At 37.8% G+C, this 23,088-nt stretch overlaps 1 protein-coding gene across 1 annotated transcript; it reads right to left on the bottom strand.

The window, feature by feature from the left end:
* Positions 1-1,849: 1,849 nt before the first annotated feature.
* LOC117291171 (MPN domain-containing protein-like) lies at positions 1,850-22,508 on the bottom strand. The gene is made up of 15 exons (XM_033772743.1): positions 22,373-22,508; positions 18,884-19,113; positions 18,214-18,354; positions 17,456-17,542; positions 16,267-16,415; positions 14,789-14,826; positions 12,673-12,757; positions 12,220-12,316; positions 10,735-10,807; positions 10,076-10,152; positions 8,116-8,284; positions 7,078-7,148; positions 6,769-6,861; positions 5,991-6,083; positions 1,850-4,857 (listed from the first exon to the last, which is right to left on the bottom strand). The coding sequence occupies exons 2-15, from the start codon at positions 19,106-19,108 to the stop codon at positions 4,768-4,770; spliced, it is 1,488 nt and encodes a 495-aa protein (XP_033628634.1). The 5' UTR covers positions 19,109-19,113; positions 22,373-22,508; the 3' UTR covers positions 1,850-4,767.
* Between the last annotated feature and the right edge of the window lie 580 nt (positions 22,509-23,088).

A 23,088-nucleotide genomic window follows, 5' to 3' on the forward strand; every position in this document is an offset into this window, starting at 1 on the left:
CTCAATTATTATTTTCTATACAAGTTGAGTTTTTGATGAACGCTTGAAGACATAAAGTCACAAAGTTTTTTTGCCGTAATGCAAATTTTCATTGAATGTCTTTTCATTAGCAGTATCAACATTTTGTGCCATCTTCTGCTATCATCATAAGTACTTGAGAAAACAGAAGTAGATGTTGCAAACTGCTTACTGCTGCTTACCAATCAAAAGGACCTATGGTATAAATACAACAAATAGTTAATGGTCTGACATTTCGACCCGAGCGGAGTCTTTCTTGAAGGTTTTCACCCACGCAGAGTCTTTCTCCAAGTTCGATACGTCAGACAATTAACTATTGTTTGCATCATAAGTACTTGTTACGCTTATCCCAAATCAATTTCAGCATGATATTTATCTTTCGAAATAGCCCATCATGAAAATTGTGTTTCACGTTTTAGACAATTCAAGAATTATTCAGAACCAGATATAAATGCTAATTTCAATAGAAAAAGACAATTATTTACATATAAATATACAGTAACAATAAGAATAAAATATTCTTTGGTTCTTTGCATGTTTTAAATTAAGGTTAGAGTCACATGGGACTAACAATATTAAGGCAAATCACGGTACCGATGTTTGAATACGCTTCAATCTCCATCTTCAAATCACACAATTCAAGAGTTATACACAGTACTGTCCTATTGAATACTAATATTGGTGAATAAAGGCCTCAATTTCATAAATTACTCTAAATTATTCAGTACTTATATCTCACTTTCAGTTTATTTGGAGGTGTTCAGTATTTCAATTAATTTTACTCTCAGACAAGCGAACTTAATCACTGTACTAGCCAAGAACCCAATGGAGAGAAGACAAGAAAGGAAGTTTCAGTTTTAGTTATTGGGAGAAAAAACATAGAGAGATATTCCATGGAAAACCCGTTCAGTCAGGTAGGGACTGAAACCCAATCTACATAGTGCCCCGGCGTGATTCGAACCGGGGTCCTGGAGGTGAAAGGAGAGAGATATTCCATGGAAAACCCGTTCAGTCAGGTAGGGACTAAAACCCAATCTACATAGTGCCCCTGTTGGGATTCGAACCGGGGATGCTGGAGGTGAAAGGAGAGAGATATTCCATGGAAAACCCGTTCAGTCAGGTAGGGACTGAAACCCAATCTACATAGTGCCCCGGCGTGATTCGAACCGGGGTCCTGGAGGTGAAAGGAGAGAGATATTCCATGGAAAACCCGTTCAGTCAGGTAGGGACTAAAACCCAATCTACATAGTGCCCCTGTTGGGATTCGAACCGGGGATGCTGGAGGTGAAAGGAGAGAGATATTCCATGGAAAACCCGTTCAGTCAGGTAGGGACTAAAAACCCAATCCACATAGTGCCCCCCGGCGGGATTCGAACCGGGGATGCTGGAGGTGAAAGGAGAGAGATATTCCATGGAAAACCCGTTCAGTCAGGTAGGGACTAAAAACCCAATCCACATAGTGCCCCCCCGGCGGGATTCGAACCGGGGTCCTGGAGGTGAAAGGTGAGGAAAGTAACCTTAGACACAAACCTGACCACATGAAATTTTGTAAATGGCTGTAAATTTATCCAAATAAGAGTGGAAAGAAAGAAAAAAGAGTTTACACACCATCCTTCTAAGTTGAGCCAACTCAATGGTACTATTTGAAAGAAATTTAACATGTGTTTAGGTGTTTGGGTATTTTAAGAATCCTACACAACACAATGAGAACCCGCCCAATTTGTCATGATACAATAGGAGACTTTCCAACGCTAGGCGGCAGCAGACATACCGGGTAAATTTCCATTGTTTACGTAGTTCTGAACATAATTCTGAGAACAATGGATTTACCCGGTAAGTCTGCTGCCCTCTATCGTCCCAGAAAGTCTCCCATTATATGTATGCAGTTTGCGGTAACATCATGTGTACTTCATGTACCTTACTGTGTAGATTTCTTCTTGAGAACTTGTTTTGCTATTAACTCTACTGCCGCAGAGTAGATTTCGAGGACTACTTAGTTCTGGAAAAGAACTACCTGGAGAGGTAGAAATTCGGCCAGGACTTCTCGATCTAACTTAACTACCACAGAGTGAGTTCTTAATTGGTCCCAACACTTTGACTAGCCTGCTCTAGTTATCGTCGACTTGAGTTCCACACATGGACAAAGAGAATGAACTTTGATTTAACAATCCCAAAATTTAGAGGTAGATTATTTTGGAAATCCAAGTTAACACATTAATTGGAGACATGCTGTCATAAATGTTACTTTACATGTAAGTGCTGATCAGTAACTTAGGCTGTTAAACTTTTTATAAACTTGTGATCTAAAAAGTTTCTCCAAGTGCAATGCAATTCAAAATTAAAAGCCTGAAAAACATGTGAAGCTACTTTACATGGAAATACCTTGGATTCATACTTGGTGTGTTGCCCTGTAGAAGGGAACTATTAACAATTCCTTTAAGACGATTCAGTATGATCAGTTTCCTAACTTCAGGATGCGCACAGCAACATAAAACAAAATGTGTAAATGCTTCATGGGGTTGATTTCACAAAGAGATAAGACTAGTCCTAACTTAAGACCAGTCCTATTACAAACTTATGGAAGACTAGTCTTAACTCAGATATGTGAGTTACTTCCCATGAAAAAAAGAGGAAGAGATAATACCAGGCAAGAAAAAAAGAGGAAAAGATAATATTCCTATACTTTTGTACACGGAAGATGAAGAAAAAAAGAGGAAAATCAAAACCAAAAAAGAGGAAGTCAGCTGAAACGAGGAAGTCTCACATGCCTGTTAACTCTTTGTGAAATCCACCCCTGGGCTTCTATTCCAGCGTGCCTAGTGCATTGTACAGCTTCTAGAGTTGATAACTTTGGGGTTGAAATCCCTGTTTGCCCAGTCTTCAAGCTTGTGTCTTTAAGTTGCTATGCTATTTGATAGGATGCCGAGTAATTAGTCCTTTTTACTAGTACAGCCGACTCAATTGCAATCTTAATTGCTCAGCAAAGTGTGTTGCCACAACAACAAAATCATTATGAAAATATTGACAAATCCATTTTGAGATGAATCTTAATGTTTTGTGAAATCGAGCCCAGTTTGATTCCATTTCCACATTCAGATAGTGTAACTTAAATTATTTAAACATGTCTAAAAAATTCTACGCCGAGATATGTTTAAATTGAACGTGCAGAGTTCGGTGACAGATTAGGACTTGGGTATCCTTTCTAAGAAGCAAAGAAGAAAATTATTTTTTGTTAAATTTGAATGACAGAAAACTTGACAAAACCCTCGTGAAAAGAATGATACTGAAACACATGCAACAAGACTGACGGAATGTAGTACCTTTTAAAAATATTACATTTCAAAACTCTTCTTTGAAATACCATGTGAAAAGGAGCATTAGATTATCCTTACACTGACAAATTTGCATATTAACATTCACTTCTTCGTCAAAGCACGGCTATGCACATTTTCTAAATGAAATTCCGAGTAAGTTGCAATGTTATCTGCACAAGTCACAAATGCTGGCTGTCACTGCATACCTATACAGAGATCCAAACCACAGTTCCCAGCTAGGTCGTAACTATATCTGCAAAAGGTCTTCCCATGGCAGAATCCCACTGTATGGATGATGCACTGCTTATTGTTGAGGGAACTTGCTGTTGATAAGCTGCACTGTTTATCATTGTGACAATCGCGTATTGATAAGTTGCAGTACTTCTTACTATTATGTGTATTTGTCTTCTACGATAGAGGCCAAGTTCACACGGCTCTTTGTTAACAATATCTGACCTATCTGTATACCATTCACATAGTCTGCGATGAAAACATACATGTACATAGCTAGCTGTACATGTATAAGCAGTTTTCTCCTTACTAGTCTAATGCGTGATCCCCAGCTTCTATACATGTAAGTATCAGGCATGAAACTGTAACTGCACAAAAAAAAGAGGAAGATACAAAATTTCAATGATTTTGTACTGTAGTTTTCAATTTGGAATGGCAAAACTGAGAATGAAAAAAAAAGGAAATCAGCTGATCTGAGGAAAAGTTGCATGAAGTATACACGGGTTTCCTATGCAATCGGGAAATTCATGTTTTGTTTACTTATACTTTGTAGGCTATATTTTTGCTTTATTGCTATGTTACTGATGGACATGTTACCAGCATAGACACTAATCATCTTGACATAGTATGCTGTAAGTAGCTCCTGATCCTCGCTTCATCTTTGGAAATCATAACATGTGAAATAGTTCCATGTTAAAAGACCAGAACCCCCTGTGTTATGTCAACACAAAACATGCACAACTTTCCTGACACAAAACCATTTTACTGGTCTCTTAAAAGAGTCCTGTATTTGAAGGTCAGGAAACTCGCTCAAAGGAACATCATCATGATACTTCTGTGGAACTGGAAGCAGCTCGAGGCTCTATGAGGCCAAAACGGAAATCTTTGGTTGGCCTCTCTCTCCTAAGGACATCATCACTTGTTTAGACGCGGTCCGTTATTAAAGCATGACCGAGAGGGAAGGCAGGCCCTTGCCCATCTGGGTTGAGGGCCCAGGACACGGCCTGGACTTGGTGCAAGGGCAGTCTTCCCCTGGAGCACGTCAAAGTACTGAGTCGGAGGCCTTCGTAGTAGGGAAGTGCTCGTGGGGGCCAGCGAAGCTCCCTCCCCCACGACCCTGCACGAACGACTCGGTCCGTTATTAAAGCATGACCAAGAGGGCGGGTGGAATTAACAGTCCATGCTATCTTTGGATACTCTAGTGTTATGTCTTTGGTGAGACCAGAAGATTGTGGATGTAGTCTAGCAACCGTCCATCAGTCTGGTCTTTGGGAAACTTCTTCGCCAGAGAGCCCTTCATGAAAGAGAGAGAGAGAGAGAGTTTTCACTCTGTTAATTTTGACATAATCTAGTTTTCATTCTGTTAATTCATTCAACTGCTCTTTTTGTATTCAGTTGTTACAACACAAATGTTTGTTATTTTCCTCATAAAAAAACCAATGCAGAACAAAAAAAGTATCAATGATTGATTGATTGATTGATTGATTAATTAATCCTTTGTTTGATTATCATGTTGATTGGTCGATTAACTGATTTTGACTGAAACAAGCATGATTTATCACCCATGACATGTGTAGAATGCCAACGATAAGTTTCTTTGCAGAATTTACACCATTACAGCACTGTGACAATACAACATTTAACCACAAATTTCTTATACATTAAAGGCAGTTGGTCATCGTGGTTAGAGGCAGTGGACATTATTGGTAATTGTCAAAGACTAGTCTTCTCAGTTGGTGTATCTCAACATATGCATAAAATAACAAACCAGTGAAAATTTGAGCTCAAATTGGTCGTCAAAGTTGCGAGATAATTATGAAAGAAAAAACACTTGATTTCAGATGCTTGATTTCGAGACCTTAAATTCTAAATCTGAGGTCTCCGAAATCAAATTTGTGGATAATTACTCCTTTCTCGAAAATCACTTTCTTTCATAGGGAGCCGTTTCTCACAATGTTTTATACTATCAACCTCTCCCCATTACTCGTCACCAAGTAAGGTTTTATGCTAATAATTATTTTGAGTAATTACCAATAGCGTCCACTGCCTTTAAGGGTAAGACTGTTGGACTTGCAATCACAACATTGTGGACTCGAATCTGGCCAAGCTAACAGCTGGTTTCGCAACTAGAATAAGCTTTGTCATCTAGTTACTGAATCGCAATTTGTTGATTTAAGCAACTCATAAGCATAGACGATAAAACAATGTTTGCATGAGAGAGATTGGCTGTTGCCAGCTAGCTTGGCAATAATATGCCCTTGAGGGAGCTTTGCCAAGTTCTGTTGTTTGGAATGTCAAATGTAAACAAATAAACAAACAAACACCCCAACAAACAAACAAACAGATGGATATCCTCATTGCATATAAAATCTACACACGTGAAGTGATCTGTGTCATGTAGAGTTCAAATCTTTAAAATTTATTTACCTTCAATTTGTCTAGGAATGTATCAGATTTAAACCATGTATCTGAGAATTGCACCATGTCAGGACCATCCTTGTAAAAGTCCACTAGGTATTTCTGTGGGTAACAAAAATCAAAACAGTGAATAACTCTTCAACTTTACCACTCAAAAGGGCACACTTTTCCATTCATTCATTGTTTGTAATTTAAGAGAAATTCCCATGGCGACCAAAGGTCGCGTTATGGGAAACTATACAAGGAATACAACATGTAAGCCTGACGAAACTTGTTCACATAGGGTGCTTCCTATCTCTCTCTCTAGTCGACCGAGGTCGGAATCATGCACTAGGGTGCTTCCTATGTGATACAGAAACAGTGCGCAACCCCTTCTCTTCTAAGATAAGTGTTCAGGGTTCTTTTACGTGAACTACCAATCCTGTTACACAGCACCTACGGCTTAACGTCCCATCTGAGGTACAAAGTAATTATGGTAAAGTATCTTGCTGAAGGATACAAGTGTCATGACCAGGACTCGAACCCACACTCAGCTGATCAGAAGCACCAGACATTGAGTCCCGTGCTCTTAACTGTTTGGCCATGACGCATCTCTATGCTCTATTGTATGTTGAATACAGGCTGCTTGATATAAGAGCTATGCTCACAGTCCAAAATACCTCACAGGAAAATAAGTGATAAAGCGCCTTGCGCATCACTGAGTGACGGATATGAGCGCCATATAGGAAGCCACCATTATGATTGTTATTATTACTATCATCTACCCTAGGCTGAATGACTAACTCACCATTTCTAACAATGTTTCCTGAGTCAGGAAGATGTCGGACTGCCAGTTGAAGTTCATCGTCATTGGCATGCCACGGCAACTACGGCCACGATCCTACACAGGAATGACAAAACAATTGAGTATTGGTATGTAAACATACCCACCGAAGAAAACATTTTATAACAATCTTGACCGGGTGGTCATCCTGGATTCTTATAACTATAAAACAGCTTCATTATGAAGCCAAATTATGGTATTAAGCAATATTTTTCTGCTTTAATAATTCAAGTCTGCCCATTCCATCCCAAGAAATGTAATTTCTATACATACCTCTATTTGTGGCATCACCCAGAACGCTTTCAGACTGGATTCTTTATTTGGTTTGTGGAGGTTGAAAGGTGCTGTGAATAACAGATAAAAACAAATATTACACATAAAACCATTACATATATATTAAATCCAAAATAATTAAGACATGAACTTCACATCTGTGTTTACAAAGAAACAAGTCAGTATTGTATTCACACAAATACACTGTTTGACACCCAATTTTTGGTAATCCATTTACTTTAACTCTGAAAAGTAAACATCTTAAAGGCAGTGGACACTATTGGTAATTACTCAAAATAATTATTAGCATAAAATCTTACTTGGTAACGAGTTATGGGGAGCTGTTGATAGTATAAAACATTGTGAGAAACAGCTCCCTCTGAAGTAAAGTAGTTTTCGAGAAAGAAGCAATTTTCTATTTCGAGACCTCAGATTTAGAATTTGAGGTCTCGAACTCAAGCATCTGAAAGCACACAACTTTTTGCGACAATTTTCACAGGTTTGTTGTTTTATGCATATGTTGAGATACACCAAGTGAGAAGACTGGTCTTTGACAAATACCAAGTGTCCAGTGTCTTTAAAACAAGCTCAAAAACTTACATCTTATTGAAGTATTTTGAGAAAAAAGAAGAAGATGATTTGGGTTGAACTAAGGCAAATTAACTAGAGTGGGGTTTGAACCATCGACGTCCGGACTAACGTGCCAGCACTCTACCAACTGAGCCCTATGTTTGGGGTCCCCCTATTTGTCAATATCTTTGTATGGTTGAATGGCTTCTGACCGGCGCTCTGAACAAAGGTATTGAGAAATAGGGAGACCGCCAAAATAGGGCTGGATAGCTCAGTTGACAGAGCACCGGCACGTTAATCCGGAGGTCGTTGGTTCAAATCCTGCTCTAGTCAATTTTTCTTTTTTTTCCACCCCAAATCATGTCTAAAGTTTACAGTCAGTTTCCCTTTTTGTGTATTATTTGACAAAAGAAAGAATAACCTTTTTTTTTTTTTTTAAAGAGAGAGAGATGCAAGCTTGTTACTTACAACATACAAAAGCTAAACATGGCTGGTAGACGGTTCCCTCTCCCTTCATCTGGAGTTGGTAATCCATCTGTGTTTGAATATCTTTCAATGATGGTTGTGCAGGGTAGCATGGGTGACTGTGGTACCAGCCAACAAGTTGAAGACCACGCAATGCTATTGCCTTTCGAATCTGTGAATGAATTAAACACATTTGACATTACACTGCGTTACACCACAGTACACCTTACGCTCAGGCAGAAGAGGGTCAATTTATTGGGTCATATGGCCGTAGTGGTATTCCAAAATAACAGTGCTATAAATTTGTAGCTATGTCTGGCAATCTATCCATTATTATTATTATGATCAATTTCTAGAAATGAAACTAAGGATGCTTTGAAAGCGAAATTAAAGCCATTGGACACTTTCGGTACAGAAAAAAAAAAAAGTTCACAGATTTACAAATAACTTACAGGGTTTACAGAAAGCATGGGTGAAAGACTTCTCTTGAAATATTATTCCATGAAATGCTTTACTTTTTTGAGAAAACATTAAAACAATTCTCAACATCGAGAATTACACGGCGAAACGCGCGGAAACAAGGGTGGGTTTTCCCGTTATTTTCTCTCGACTCTGACGACCGATTGAGCCTAAATTTATAAGTTGTGATACACAAAGTGTGGGCCTTTGGACAATACTGTTTACCGAAAGTGTACAATGGCTTTAATCACTGAGAAGCCTGAGAAAACCTGTAAACAAGGGTGCTTGCAATGAACCACAAACACAGGGGTAAAACCCTACTCTTCCATTACGAGTGTTCTCTGGGTTCTTTTTTATGCACTACTTAACATAGAATACCGGACCTATGGCTTCATCCAATCCTAAGGACAGAGCATTTATGGTTAAAGACACTGGACACTATTGTCACAGATCAGTCTTCTCACTTGGTGTATCTCAACATATGCATAAAATAACAAACCTGTGAAAATTTGAGCTCAATTGGTCGTCGAGGTTGCGAGATAATAATGAAAGTAAAAACACCCTCGTCACACAAAGTTGTGTGCTTTCAGATGCTTGATTTCGAGACCTCAAATTCTAAATCTGAGGTCTCAAAATTAAAATCGTGGAAAAAAAACTCTGTTACTTCAGAGGGAGCCGTTTTTTCACAATGTTTTATACTATCAACAGCTCCCCATTACTTGTGACCAAGTGAGGTTCTATGCTAGTAATTATTCTGAGTAATTACTTGTCCACTGCCTTTAAGTATCTTGCTCAAGGATACAAGCATTTTGACCCACCGGGTTTGGATTTGAACCAAAATTCTGTGAACGACAGAACTTGAATATGGTGCACTAGACTCGGCCAAAATTATAAAAATAAAAAAAATATGATTTGAACCCTTTCATATCCCTGTCTCTAAGTACACCCAGGTGTTAAACACATAAGAGTTAAGACTGTAGTGTGACAGGGTCCATCACTGTTAAAAAATCTCAGACAAGTTTTCTTCAGAGTAATAGTATACACATAATGAATGTTTATGAGTGCAATGGTGCGAATATGTTCATGAGTTGAATGGAACATTCCAGCTTTCAACGAATGAACATATTCGCACCATTGCACGAATGAAAAACATTCATTATTTGTTTTATATAACATCCAAGTAGATCTTTGTCATTTTGATTGAAAGATACAACTTTCAAAACAAACAAAGCGTAGGCCTACAATTTTTAATTGTAGAATCCAGATGCTAGTATAGTATTAGTAATTTTACTAATATTATTCCTTGCAGTAACACTGCTGCGTTACAAAGACACGCGCACGCAGTGATGTTTTTACTCAGCGTGCAATGGTACTTTTCGGATGGAACGAAAAAGCACGGTGAGTGACTCAGCGTGCAATGGTACTTTTATTTGTTATCACGTGACGGACAATCCTCCAATCAAATGGCAAGGATATGCTTGGGTGTTATATAAAATCAACCAACCTCTTCTTCCACTGTAAATGCTTTCCTCTTATCTCCTAACCGACATCTACATGGAAAAGCTTGAAGCACTGACATATCTGTTCATTGCAACAACAAAAAACAAGTGGAAATGAAATTACAAAGGCAATTACATGTACTATGCTTTTTGTCAATCTCAAATTGCCCTTTGGAATTTGTTATCACACAACAATGAGTTACCCCCAAACAAGACATCAAACAAAATTCATTGTTAATGCTCATCATTATGTGAAGCATATTTGCTCTTCTTGACACCACCGTCTCGTAGCAATGGAGAAGATTGACTGACTAAACCATTATGAAGGATCAAAATTACTTCTGTTAACAGCCGTCAATCTCACCAAACTCTTCCTAACTTAGGATTAATCTTAGGACTTAAGTTCCGTATCCAGTAGGACGCATTGAACCCATCCTAAGTTAGAACGAGTTACTCGTTCAACTCGAGAAAGGATTAATCCTAGCGTTTGTGAAAGCGATTTCCAGTTGGCTTACTGTACTTTCAAAATAGAGAAAAAATTTCTCAAATTAACCTCCACAAAATGTTGTTTTTCACCCAGTTTTTGATGCATATTCAACATTGAACAACAAACCACGGTGTTGGGTAAATTCTAGTTTGTTCAGTGAGAAATGTAAAGACTTACGTTGAGTATTTGGATCCCACTTTCCTGCGAGGTATCCAACAACTTCACTGGTTGTTAGATGACAATGGAAATCCTGCAAAAAAATAAAATAAAAACATAGGGCTTTTCATTTTGCAGTCTATTGTTTAAACTAAGCAGGACTGTATGAGATGATCAGGGCCCAATTTCATAAAGCCTGTAAGCACAAACATTTGCTTAGCATGACATTTCTTTCTTAATAAAAACAGGATTACCAACCAATATGCAGTAATAAGCAATATGCAACAAATTAAAATTTGAATGAATTTTCATGCTAAGCAAATTTTTGTGCTTACAGGCTTTATGAAATTGGGCCCCGCTGTAATCATTCTTTAAGCATATCATTTATTGATTCTGGTCGTGAAGCGAAGGATTATCAGAAAAGCGAAATAACTGAATCACTGCACCAGCCAAGAACTCAAACGGAGAGAAGACAAAGAAAGAAGTTTCAGTTTTGGATGTGGGAGGAAAACCTATTCCAGGGGAAAACCCACACAGTCAGGTAGGGACTGAAAACCTGTTGGAACTGCGGTCCTAGAGGTAGAAGGTGAGGCAATGTACCACTACGCTAACCTGACCACCCATAAAACAAATCTCAAAATGTCTCTGTGTAACCGGCAAAGTAAATAAAACATGAGGATCATCATAGTAATAATAATAATATTTATTTGGGCAAACACATGCATGTACACATTAAACATTTATTTGGCAGGTAAAATACAAGGGGAAAAAGTTGGATCTCCTGAAGTCAACTTGGTTCAGCCAGATGAAAATCAGCATGCCTGGTTTTGAGTCAGTGGTAGGTAGTTTTTTACATTAAAAATATTTTAAAAAACAAAGTAAAACAACAGTGGGGTGCCCAGGAGAGAATAAAAGTATTTTAAAAAAAGAACTATCGCCAAAAGGCGTATGTCTCCTACATAAGGAGTAATAATATCCAATCTCAATTATATTCCTTCACAAAAATACCTTGAAATTAGCATGATTACTTGAGTAATACAATTAGTGGTCGTCTTGAGTATCATTCCTTTTTTAAGTAACTGATTAATTAGGCCATTGAATGACCTCTTAAACATTTGCAGAGAAAGCAGGGCTGTGAGGTCAAAATTCGTATCACATAAAATTCGCAGGAAGTATGAACAAAGCTTTAAGCTGTATCTTCAAGGCAACAGATGCATCAACTCATTACTTGCTATTGCATCTCGTTAAAGAGGAATTACGAAGTCAAATTCAGTTTCGTGTGATGCACCTATTTTCTAATAAACATACAGTGTAATTCTCTTAAAAATGTTTCTATCTGTTGGTAAACCAGTACGCTTAACAAAACTGAATCTGACCATGTAATTCTACAGTGATTATCCACAAGATGGTATCTTCCAAAAAGTGTTAAGATTTGAGAAGGTCTTCACTTTGCAAAGAAAAGAATTACTGCATGGATTTGATGAGGAGGCTGTTTCGTTGACTTACCATAACAAGGAGACAGTTTGTTGTTGCTGAAACTGTAAATGGTTGCATTCTACCGACTGAACTAAAAGGAAGACACTCAACTAAAGTATTGGGACTCCTACAAAAGGGAACAAAACAGTAGTTTTAAATATTAGTTAGGGGATCTTAGGAACTAAAAATGTACATGTTACTATCCCCTTTACCAGTTAAAATAAATGTTTCATTTATAAGAATGGTCTCTGGGAACACCTTCAAAAACAGGATTCGCTCAGTTTTTTACAACACTAGCAACAGAAAACCCAAAACTTCTAAATGTCATTGCTGCAATACAGACGTGTAAAGTTTTGTTCATTCCACCAGTGAGGTCATTATGATACATCATGAGCAAGTCTTAAATTGTAAAATTACACCAGTCCTGTTTCCAAAATGAAAACCATGTGCATTAACCAACAAACACAAAATCTATTCACTTGCCTATCTGAGTCCTCTTTTGTCACATCAGCAAACTTGACAATTCTTCTTTCTTTTAAATCGTGTTTCTTGAATGAATGCGCAAAACCTGACAGAAAAAACACAGTCTACAATGATTAAAAGTGAACTACTTTTAAGTTGATTTGGGGTTGAACAAAGAAAAATTTACTAGAGTGGGACTCGAACAAACGACCTCCGGACTAACATACGGCGCACAACCAACTGAGCTCGACTAGCCCTATGTTGGCGGTCTCCCTATTTTGTCTGTTGTTTAGCCAGGGATCACACCCAAATTTTGATACAACCTGGAAAGGGACAATTAGAGGATCCTCACACTTTTCATTTACCAGTCAGTTTCCTATGTGGTTATAAGATCAAAATTTGATTTCACGCATATAGCACAAAGCAGAATAAGTTTCTCCATTAAGTGCAAAAAGTTTCTCCATTAAGTGCTTATCGTTTTCAGAATTTTCTGATTAAAGGCAGTGGACACTATTGGTAATTACTCAAAAAAATTATCAGCATAAAACCTCACTTGGTAACGAGAAGAGGTTGATAGTATAAAACATTGTAAGAAACGGCTTCCTCTGAAGTGGCGTAGTTTTTGAGAAAGTAGTTTTCCACGAATTTGATTTTGAGACCTCAGATTTAGAATTTGAGGTCTTGAAATCAACCATCTGAAAGCACACAACGTCGTGTGACAAGGATGTTTTTTCTGTCATTAGGCCTACTATCTCGTCAACTTTGTTGACCGATTGAGCTCAATTTTTCAGTGAGGTCTCGAAATCACGCATCTGAAAGCACACAACTCCGTGTGACCAGGGTGCTTTTTCTTTCATTACTAACTCGCAACTTCGTTGACCGATTGAGCTCAAATTTTCACAGGTTTGTTATTTTATGAATATGTTGAGATACACCAAGTGAGAAGACTGGTCTTTGACAATTACCAATAGTGTCCACTGTTTGAAACTAGTGCTGGGCGAATAGTGAAATTTTGTTATTCGGATACCGCTGGCCAACTATCCGAAATTAACCGGATATTCGAATAGTTTTTTTCGCTGCTAGAGGGCGCTGTTCGTTTGTGATTGAGATCTTATGGGCGGATTGATATTAGTTTTAGACAGTGTCACTCGGTTCATTCATAAAAATGACCGGATCTCATTTAAAGATGGCGATTTGCTTTTTCTTTTGATCGTGGTTGACTCTACGTGAAGGAAAACTTTTGTAATCTTTGAACAAAATACGCCGGAAATGTCATTATTTTAACTCTTCATGGAGGTGAGCATAGTTAAATACTTAATATATGCTGTTTTATGCTGTCTTAATAGAAGTTTCATAAGGATACAGACAAAACATTCATATCAGTTGTCACCCGACGTCCGCGGATATTCGGATATTAAAGAATATCCGGTTACTTGGTTGTAATTACAGAACTATCCGGTTTATAAATAGCTATTCATGCCCTATGCGGATATCCGGTTAAGAAAAAAAAGGCATTCGCGGTTACGGATAGGAAAACCTATTCGCCATTAACCGGATATTCGAATAATTCGCCCAGGCCTACTTGAAACCATTCAAGTGAATGGTTTTGAAAGGTACGATAGCTGTGCACACAGTTGGTTCCCCAAATGGTTTTGAATGGTGGTGCAGCTCGTACAGAATCCTATGAGGATTGTTTTAAGTGGAGCATCAAGGATCCCACTATGTCATGACTGAGTGACACCAGGCGGTGTGGTGGTGACCAATATGCCCATAGCTACGAGACTACAACACACTACATGTATGTCATAGACACTACAGGATTTGTTAAACAGCTTGCTGACCAGCGAAAACCATTCAGCTACTGTAATACACACAGGTACAGTGTATGCACAGCTCAAAACCATCTGAATGGTTTTGAGTGGTAGTACAGCTTATCATCAACCCTGCTCAAATGGTACTGCCATGTGTGTACAAAAACAATGGGGTTGTAAACGTTAGATGGTTTTGAATGGTGTATCAGTGGGAGGGTTAAAGGCAAATATTGTGTCCAATATTCAACAGAAACAAGAAAACAATGCACAATGCATGTATAAGCAATAGCAAAATAATGATTTGAAAGACTATGAGGATCACTCACCCTCCTTATGTATGCTTCCGTCACTTTCACTGAATTTTCTGTGGATACAAAATAAAAGGTTATTCATGTTTTAAGCGATCACCTTGGTCTTTTTTGTGTAAACTGCATAAAGACTATCAAGCATTTTTTTAATTTGCTTATTATTGCTTACTTGCCAAAATTAATGTTATTTTCTCACAGTTGACAGAATAGAGGACTGAAATATTAATTTTGTAATAATAATATTTGTATCCCTTTCCCCGGACAATCTTCAACTGCGTTTTCTTTTCCTTTCCTTTCCTTTAAGGAAGATACGCTGATAGTACCAGTAGAATGACCAGTGTCCTTCAATGTAAGCTACTGATGCATTAAATAAGGATATTTTTACAAGCAATCTATACAAAATTCTCAATGGAATTGTTTACTTTCACCGAAAGGTTATTTACTTTTAGCCAAAACAACAAATTTTCTGTTTTCAGTTACCCGGTCGACCGTAATTTTACTGCGCACCCCTAAACTTGTCATTCCGCTCCGACGTCATATTTAAATGAAATATAATTGTTTTCATATAAAACCCCACCCAAAAAATTTAATAAACAAAATCCTGATCTACCAACCCTATTTTGAAATGATATGTAATCAAATTTTTTACATTTTTTATTTACCTCGTATGACTGAAGATACTGGTAATGTTATACAATGGTTTATAAACACACAAGAAAAACATGGTGCAGCAAAATTCATGGGTTTCCAATCTTAAAGGTGACTCTCTGATAAATATATACCGGTACTAAATATCCACACAGATAATCTGGTCCAAAAAGGTTTTGAAATCAAAGTTAATGAAGTAAGTTTATGACCACTACTGGTAAGTAGTTACACATAAACTGTTTTATTGTCCTGTTTCAAGTATGCTTACTGATAGAAATTTGATTTGAATTTTGAAGGTTCATTTAGTGAGAGATTTCTTTAGACACACGTCTTAATCTTAATATGCTTTCCCCAAAGCCCCCTTCCCACAACATTCCATCATCCATGATTTTGTCTAAATTTGCAGAACTTGATACTTCACTCCTGGACCATGCTATTTGCAAGTTCAAACATTTGAGAGTAAACATTTGAAGTGAAGAATCCATCAAAGCTTCGGACGGGATGTAAAGCTTAAAAGGACACAAGTTTCCCAACCTGGACTCGAACCCACACTCTGCTGATCAGAAACACCAGAGCTTAAGCCCAGTGCTCTCATCCGCTCGGCCCAACACGCCACATAAACATAAAGATAATATCTTATGTAGATAAAGCACTAAACAAAAACCAGTCATTATTATTAAAATCATTATGGAGACAGTTTTTTTTTTCGTGGGAAGGTCTGTTGAAATTACATGTACACCGTAGCACTTACATGGTAGCTATCCCTATGGGATATTATGCTTGTTTTTCATGGGGTACTCCTTAAACAAAAATTATTTTTTAACTTCTTGACAGAACACAGTGAGTACCTTTTCTGGCTCTTGGTGGCTTCCGATGAAGGAGGGTTAGGTCTTTCTGTTGGGCTTTCAGGCACCCCTGTGTTACCTTCTTGTTCATTCTGATGTTGCTCATCAGTGTGCCCATTGGTGTAACCGTTCTCTTCCTCTTTAAAATCAGGCTGTGGGATAAGAATCAAATCAAAGCACATCAATATTGAGTTACATCTGTTGGAATTCTTTTAACATAAATGTTTATTTCCTTTGTCTATGAAGTTTAACATCGACAAAAAATTCACAACAGTGGGTTTGTGTATTTCTTTCACATTGGAATGTATACATTGGAACAAGCTTATGTGACCCTCGAAATAAATCCGGGCAGTAACGGCATTCAATGCGACTCAATTGAAATCGGTGTACACGGTGCATCTGTTGGTAGGTCAAGACACACAAAGACGTCAGTACCAGTCTCCGGTCCAAAACAAAATGATTATAAACGGGAAGCAGCCCGCAGAGGGCTCCAGCCATGCAAGTCAAAGCAAAAGATTACATAATACAAAAATAAGCGTTGTACCCATGCAATTTAAATCAACACAATAATATTGTTCATCCCTGATGCAGTTATTACATCCATTAAACTTGCACAGTAAACACTGTTTGTGAGGGGAGGGGGTACAACCGTTAAAATAAGATTTGTTTATATCAGGCATGCAACTGCCCGTTGAAAAAATAGAGGAAAATTTTCAAAGGCACAAGGCAAGTGCGGAGCGAGTCAGCCGAAACGCCACGGGACATGATACCCACAATGGTAACCTAGAAAATGTTGAGGTTTATTATGCTCTTCGGTGCATTTTTAGCATGTACTAGGCTTATTTTACATGATTGTAGTTGTACACTGTTAATGCCAGGCATATTTTTTTTTTCCCGTTTTTTTTTTTCCCGTTTTTTTTTTTTTCACGTAAAACAAAAAAAACAAAAAAAAAGAATTCTGCGGAAACGCGGAAGAGTTGCATGCCTGTTATATGCATAGTGCAATTGTTACATCTATTACATAAAAATAAAATGAAAAAAAAAATATACGATGACTGGTACATTTAAACCAATTTTCCCAATAAAGGGTCTGATTTCAAGCTGTGAACAGCAACATTTTAATATTGTTCCCTTTGTCTAGAGTATAAAGTTTGCAGTAAAACATTAGTTGGAAATGTAAAAAACTACCTACCACTGACTCAAAACCAGGCATGCTGATTTTCATCTGGCTGAACCAAGTTGACTTCAGGAGATCCAACTTTTTCCCCTTGTATTTTACCTGCCAAATAAATAATTCATTCAGTATTAGAGATTTAGTGAAAACATTCTGAAGTCCGAAGACAATGGGTGTAAGAAGACATGTAATGGGTAACTTTCAATTGTTGACTCAAAACAACCAATTCCCATTACAGTGTGACGAGTAAACTTTACTAAAGAGTGATATGTTAATCTGAACATCTGAGTTTTTTTTTAAGGCTGGTAAAAGTTCTTCATATTATTATCAGACATTTAGAGGTCCCAAACTTCAGCCTGGTTCATACGCTGCGAGTGCGAATGCAAAGCGAATGTTGACGTCACTAATTTGCAACAAATAATTAGTAGCAGTTCAACTCTGCTCAACTCACTTGAGTATATCTCTGCAAAAGGAAGGTTGTGACGTTAAATTCACGTCAAATTCACTTCGCATTCGCATAAAGTATGAATCGGGCTTTCCAGTGCGGTGCTACAGTTCATTTACAATGTACAACTGCAAGCTACACAGTAGGAATGCGATTGATTTTAGTTTACTGCTTTTCAGGAAAATGGCAGTGATCTGTTGAGTGCATACCGTGTTGCGAATCCGCATTTCTAAAATTGTAGCAAATCTGTGGAGGTACTAAGTTTATCTTCTGCCTGAACAGTAGCCAGTCAGTAGCCAATTGAATCTGAACTACATGTACATGTACTTACAGAAGCCCAACCGCACCCTGATTTCTTGGCAGGGTTGACAAGTTTCTTGATATGGATTGCCCATGCACTCGGTGAGTTGAATTCTTGATCTGACCATCGGATTTTACCATTCTCCATCAGATCGGCTGTGAATTTCTTCCCCTGAAATAAAAAAAAATGTACTCATGAATTCAGGGTTTGCTCATAACCTATTGCACTTATTAGCCTAAGCCAGCAGGACCAGTTACGTAGCTTGTCATTTCACTAGTCCGTCAGCTTTTTCACTATTTCTTCATATTAAACAGGGGTGCTTGGCAATCAATGAACTAGCCACCTGGACCATTTGGAGTGAATTTTGACTGGTCCTCAGGTGTTTTAACTGGAATTTGGACGGTGGACCACTGTGAAGGGAAAACGCAGATGATCAATTGCATATAGAATCTTTTGAATACAAATGTCACCTGGTTAAACTTCTGTTTCTCAGTACTGATAATGTCAAACTAGGAAAACCAACAAGATAAAGGTCTAAAATCTCGGCCAAAATGCATTAGGCCACATGATAAACATAACCACTGTTCCTCAGCTCAATGTTAGCTTTAAAAGATCATCTGGACCGCAGACCACGCAGTGAGAGCAAACATTGAAGTGGGGCCAGGGGCCCAATGAGATATGCTCAGGATCGTAGTCTTACCAAGTAATCAATGGTCAAGAGTCCATCCCCCGACTCCACGATACCATCTGCCATCAGCATCCCAAGGGTGATTCCCCGACCAGTCACCACCCCGGATCGATTCTTAGCCGGACTGGGACTGGACGAATTGATGCTGTCCCTGTCATCTTCAATGGAAGTGAAGGACTGGAAAGTGTCTACTGAGTTGGTGTCGTCACACTCTATTGGTGGATTCATCATCATCATTTTTACTGTGTGACCAAAAAGAATCAAATCAACAAAGCATTAAAATGGTTCAATAAAAAAGCCAGTTCCCGATTTTGTGACTATTTGATTACCTGTATACTTGTTGACTTTAGATTATTGTTATGATTTTCTACAAATTTTACTAAAGAAACTGGGAGAGTGTTGACTATAAATTCCCAACTGTTCATTAAAATTGTTCAACAAAAGAATAGCCTACAGCTCAAAATTGTGTAACTTTTGGATTACTTGTACTACATACTGTTACAATGACATGTTAATTAGATTATTTGAACGTAACTCTACAAATGTTACAAAAGAAACTGGAAGAGTGTTGACATTAAATTTCCAAACTAGTCTGGAGCAAGTCTTGCACATTCAGTTCAGTTCAGTTCAGCTTATACATGTATCCACTCCCTCTGTCAATGACATGTAGGTTAACATACCGTAATGATGTAGATTCAATGCAATGATTAAGTAGTTAAGTGGGAATCTTCTGTTTGGTGGATGCGTTTTCACTGATGCAACTCTTGGGAAACAATGCTTAAAAGTACATGTATGCAATTGTACTTTGAAGCTTACAGAACTGGGCCCTTAGATCTGCATAATCTACATCAATAATACAAAGTTGATGTTAAATTTTTATCAGGGATGAAGAATATAAATTTTTGGTTTTAGCTATTTTGGAATGTACATTTTGGAATGAATTGTCCAGTATGAAAAAAATGAATGTAGTGTACACAATGCACTTATTAAGATTACTTTATAAAATAACAGGTGCAAAGAGGATTAACATTTAATTTTTTTAATACACATTTATCAAACAGATGTAGATTATACCTATAGCCTGGTAGTAAGCATTTTGACCAGAACATAGGGCTGGCCTGCAACATTCTTTTATAATTTGTACGCATCAGCACTTGTGTACCAATGTTTACACTGCCACTGAAAGCCATACCCTCATTCATTACACAATTTAACATGTACATATGTAAGTAAACATGCTTTCTAAGGTTGAAATAATTAATCAGGACAGCTAGCTGTACTGTGCATACTGCAGTGAATAAAGACTACCTGTACACAATGTAGTTTTAATGGAATACCGTCATGACTAATGTATTGAATGGGAAGACAGTGCTTAATAAAAAGCATTGATGTACGTACAATGTATTATGTAGCAAGGACCAAATGTAATGAATGATGATGGCAATGTTCATGATTGATTATGATTAACCAATGCAGCGCTGTCACGTATTAAACAACGATGTATTATCAGATTATGATCATGATACGTACATGTAAATAAATGTAGCATTTCTACCTCCATACATGCAGTGTCTTCTTTAGTGGTATATATGTACATTTAATCCAATTGCATTCTTGAGATCGTAACTGGTAGGTCAAACAAACCATGTTCTACATGGTCACCCTAAACTGCATTCGAGTAGAGTTGAGCAAGACGTCAGTTTGTAGGCCCACTAAGATAAAATGACGGGGTAAGATAATACACACATGGGGACGATGAAGTTCACAATCAGACTAAGACCGTGTCCAAATTGACGGCTGTGGCTATAGCTACGGCTGGATCTCTGCAAATCATGCTATGATGTCCTTAGCAACAGACACCCTTAGCAACAGTTGCAGCCGTTGACGTAGCTGCAAATTCGGTTTTGCTCAAAGTTTCGCACAGTAACTTTCTGATTGGTTAAGCCTGATACAACACACAGTCATTGGCAATAGCACCGCACACTAATGCTAGCTAAAAATTAAAGTGAAACTTCAACAACACAATATCAAATTTTAATAACATGTTCAGGTACATGTCCTGGTTTTATTTTTTACTACTGTGTACATACGAGTAGTTTAGCAAATAAAATAAAAAATATAAAAAAACAAGTTTGGCGCAAATTTTGATGATGTTGCTGACCGTGTAAAGTGGTGGAATATTTTTTCTGACAGTCGAGTATTTTGAGTAAACGTTTGACATTAGTGTGGAGTTGCATTGTGTTACATGAATGTTGGCATTCTACTCCATGTACACATGGTAATTATTCATATTTAGATTTGACATTCAACCACTACTAAGTGCAACTTTGTGCTAGCTTGCAAAAAAAGTCTTTAGTCTGGGGGATTTATTACACAGCCCCAATTGTGACCAAACAATAGCTATGTAAGCAACTGTACCATGGTTTGAAATGGCAGTAAAGGTGTTCATCTTTTGTCAAAAAAATTATGAGTTTAAGTCTATATCTTGCCACATTCCCCCTAAACGATGAGCCATTGGTGAGGTGTTTGAGACTTAGTCACAATCACAAGAGACTTAGTCACCGCTCAGTCACAAGGTATTGTTAAAAGGAACATTACAGAATTGGTTTTTGCTAACAATGCAGTTGCTGGCAGTGTAAGCACTTTATGTAATCCACCATATTGACAAACCTGTAGAGGTTCGAGATCGATCGGCCATCTGAGTTAAAAGTGAAAAAGCCGATTACAAATTTTGCATTGCATCGATGCCAAAATAAAAATGAATAAAACGCTCACTGAGCGATAAACTCCAAACGCGAAGTTAGATTGTTTATTTCTCATCAAATATGACATTTCAGACAGAAATACTTCAAGGGATGTTTTCAACTATCATCATTAGACCGTGTAAGTTTTATGTAAACGTGTGATCTTCACAATTTTTTTTTCTTACCAATTCTGTAACGTTCCTTTAAGTTTGATTCTTAAGACTAGAGAGTGTAGAGACAGTTGCTACGTCACATGGTTCAGGGCAGCAAGCTTTTGTGAAGTATCAATGGATTAGAACAACGTCTTCCCTTTTCTATTAATTATGATCTACATTTGGTTATGTTCGGACACTCACTCAAACTAGTCAATAGTTTGCAAATGAATTACAAATTAGCACAGCAGGCACACAGTGTGGGCCTATTTTACATACCAGTAACACATTCAAAACAATATTAAATAACAATTCCATTCATATTTTAAATTTTAAGTTTTTAGATAATAACAAGGTATGCTTGATTTCCTCCACAATGATGCCACATCTGCCACGGATGCAAATTCCTTGCTCCTCTCGCAGCACGCTACACTCAATCAATGGGATAAAAACATTATATTCACCAAATTAACTGTTCATGCATGTTGACATGTGTTCCCATTACTTCCGCTATTCCATGAAAACACAGTTCACAGACGTCCCAATTTCAATGCAATACGTTTGTTGGGAATTTCAAGTACCATATTCTACCAAAAGTTTCTTACCTTTTCGTTTAGTTTGCCGACAAATATCATAAGGAAACTGTGATGTCTCGGGGTTCCATACCGAACAGCTTGGATAACTTTTGTCAGTGGTAAGAAATCGCGCAGAAGTTCCTTCGTCTACGTCTACGAACGTGTATCAATCCCTCTTTGTTCGGTGTTTTTGTGTTTTGCTGAAGAAAACACCTGGTGTCCTGTTCCATTTCGTTTAAGGGGGTGTTCCTGTCCCAGTTATGTTTCTTTTGGGTTTTTGGTAGTGACCGACATCGCTCTTGTTGTCAAACTTCTGAAATTGACAACTTTGATAAATGGGAACCCGGTTTTCAATTAATATTAGCAAAGGGTGATCTAAAAGAACATTGTGATGATGGGTGTGCTGTCACAACGGATACAATATGACCACGGAGGAAATAGGCTAGTAGGTTAAGCCGTGACAACTGTAATATTTGGGGCCGTTTCCAAACTGAGCCACTCCGATCATTTTTCTCTACCTCTTTTCCCAAGGGGGGTGGGGGGGGGGTGGCAATAATGACTACTGTTGTTCATCTACAAATTAATACGTATTTGTATGCTAGGCCGGGCTAATCAACAAGCGAAATGACAACCTACAGTTATTATCTCCATAGTTCAAAAACACATTTGCATTAATTATTGAACATCGGGTGTGGAGCTGGGGGGCTCCACTTGTGCTTGTGAAGAGCTAGCGCGGGCCAAACGGT

The sequence above is a fragment of the Asterias rubens genome, chromosome 6 (genome assembly GCF_902459465.1).
Source record: "Asterias rubens chromosome 6, eAstRub1.3, whole genome shotgun sequence".
Taxonomy (NCBI): Eukaryota; Metazoa; Echinodermata; class Asteroidea; order Forcipulatida; family Asteriidae; genus Asterias; species Asterias rubens.

Coding starts and splice junctions, on each gene's coding strand:
- LOC117291171 (XM_033772743.1), bottom strand. CDS start 19,108: ATGATGATGATGAATCCACCAATAGAGTGTGACGACACCAACTCAGTA. Junction 18,355..18,883: donor TCTTGACCATTGATTACTTG/GTAAGACTACGA, acceptor TTTTTATTTCAG/GGGAAGAAATTCACAGCCGA. Junction 7,149..8,115: donor ATGTTTAGCTTTTGTATGTT/GTAAGTAACAAG, acceptor TGTTATTCACAG/CACCTTTCAACCTCCACAAA.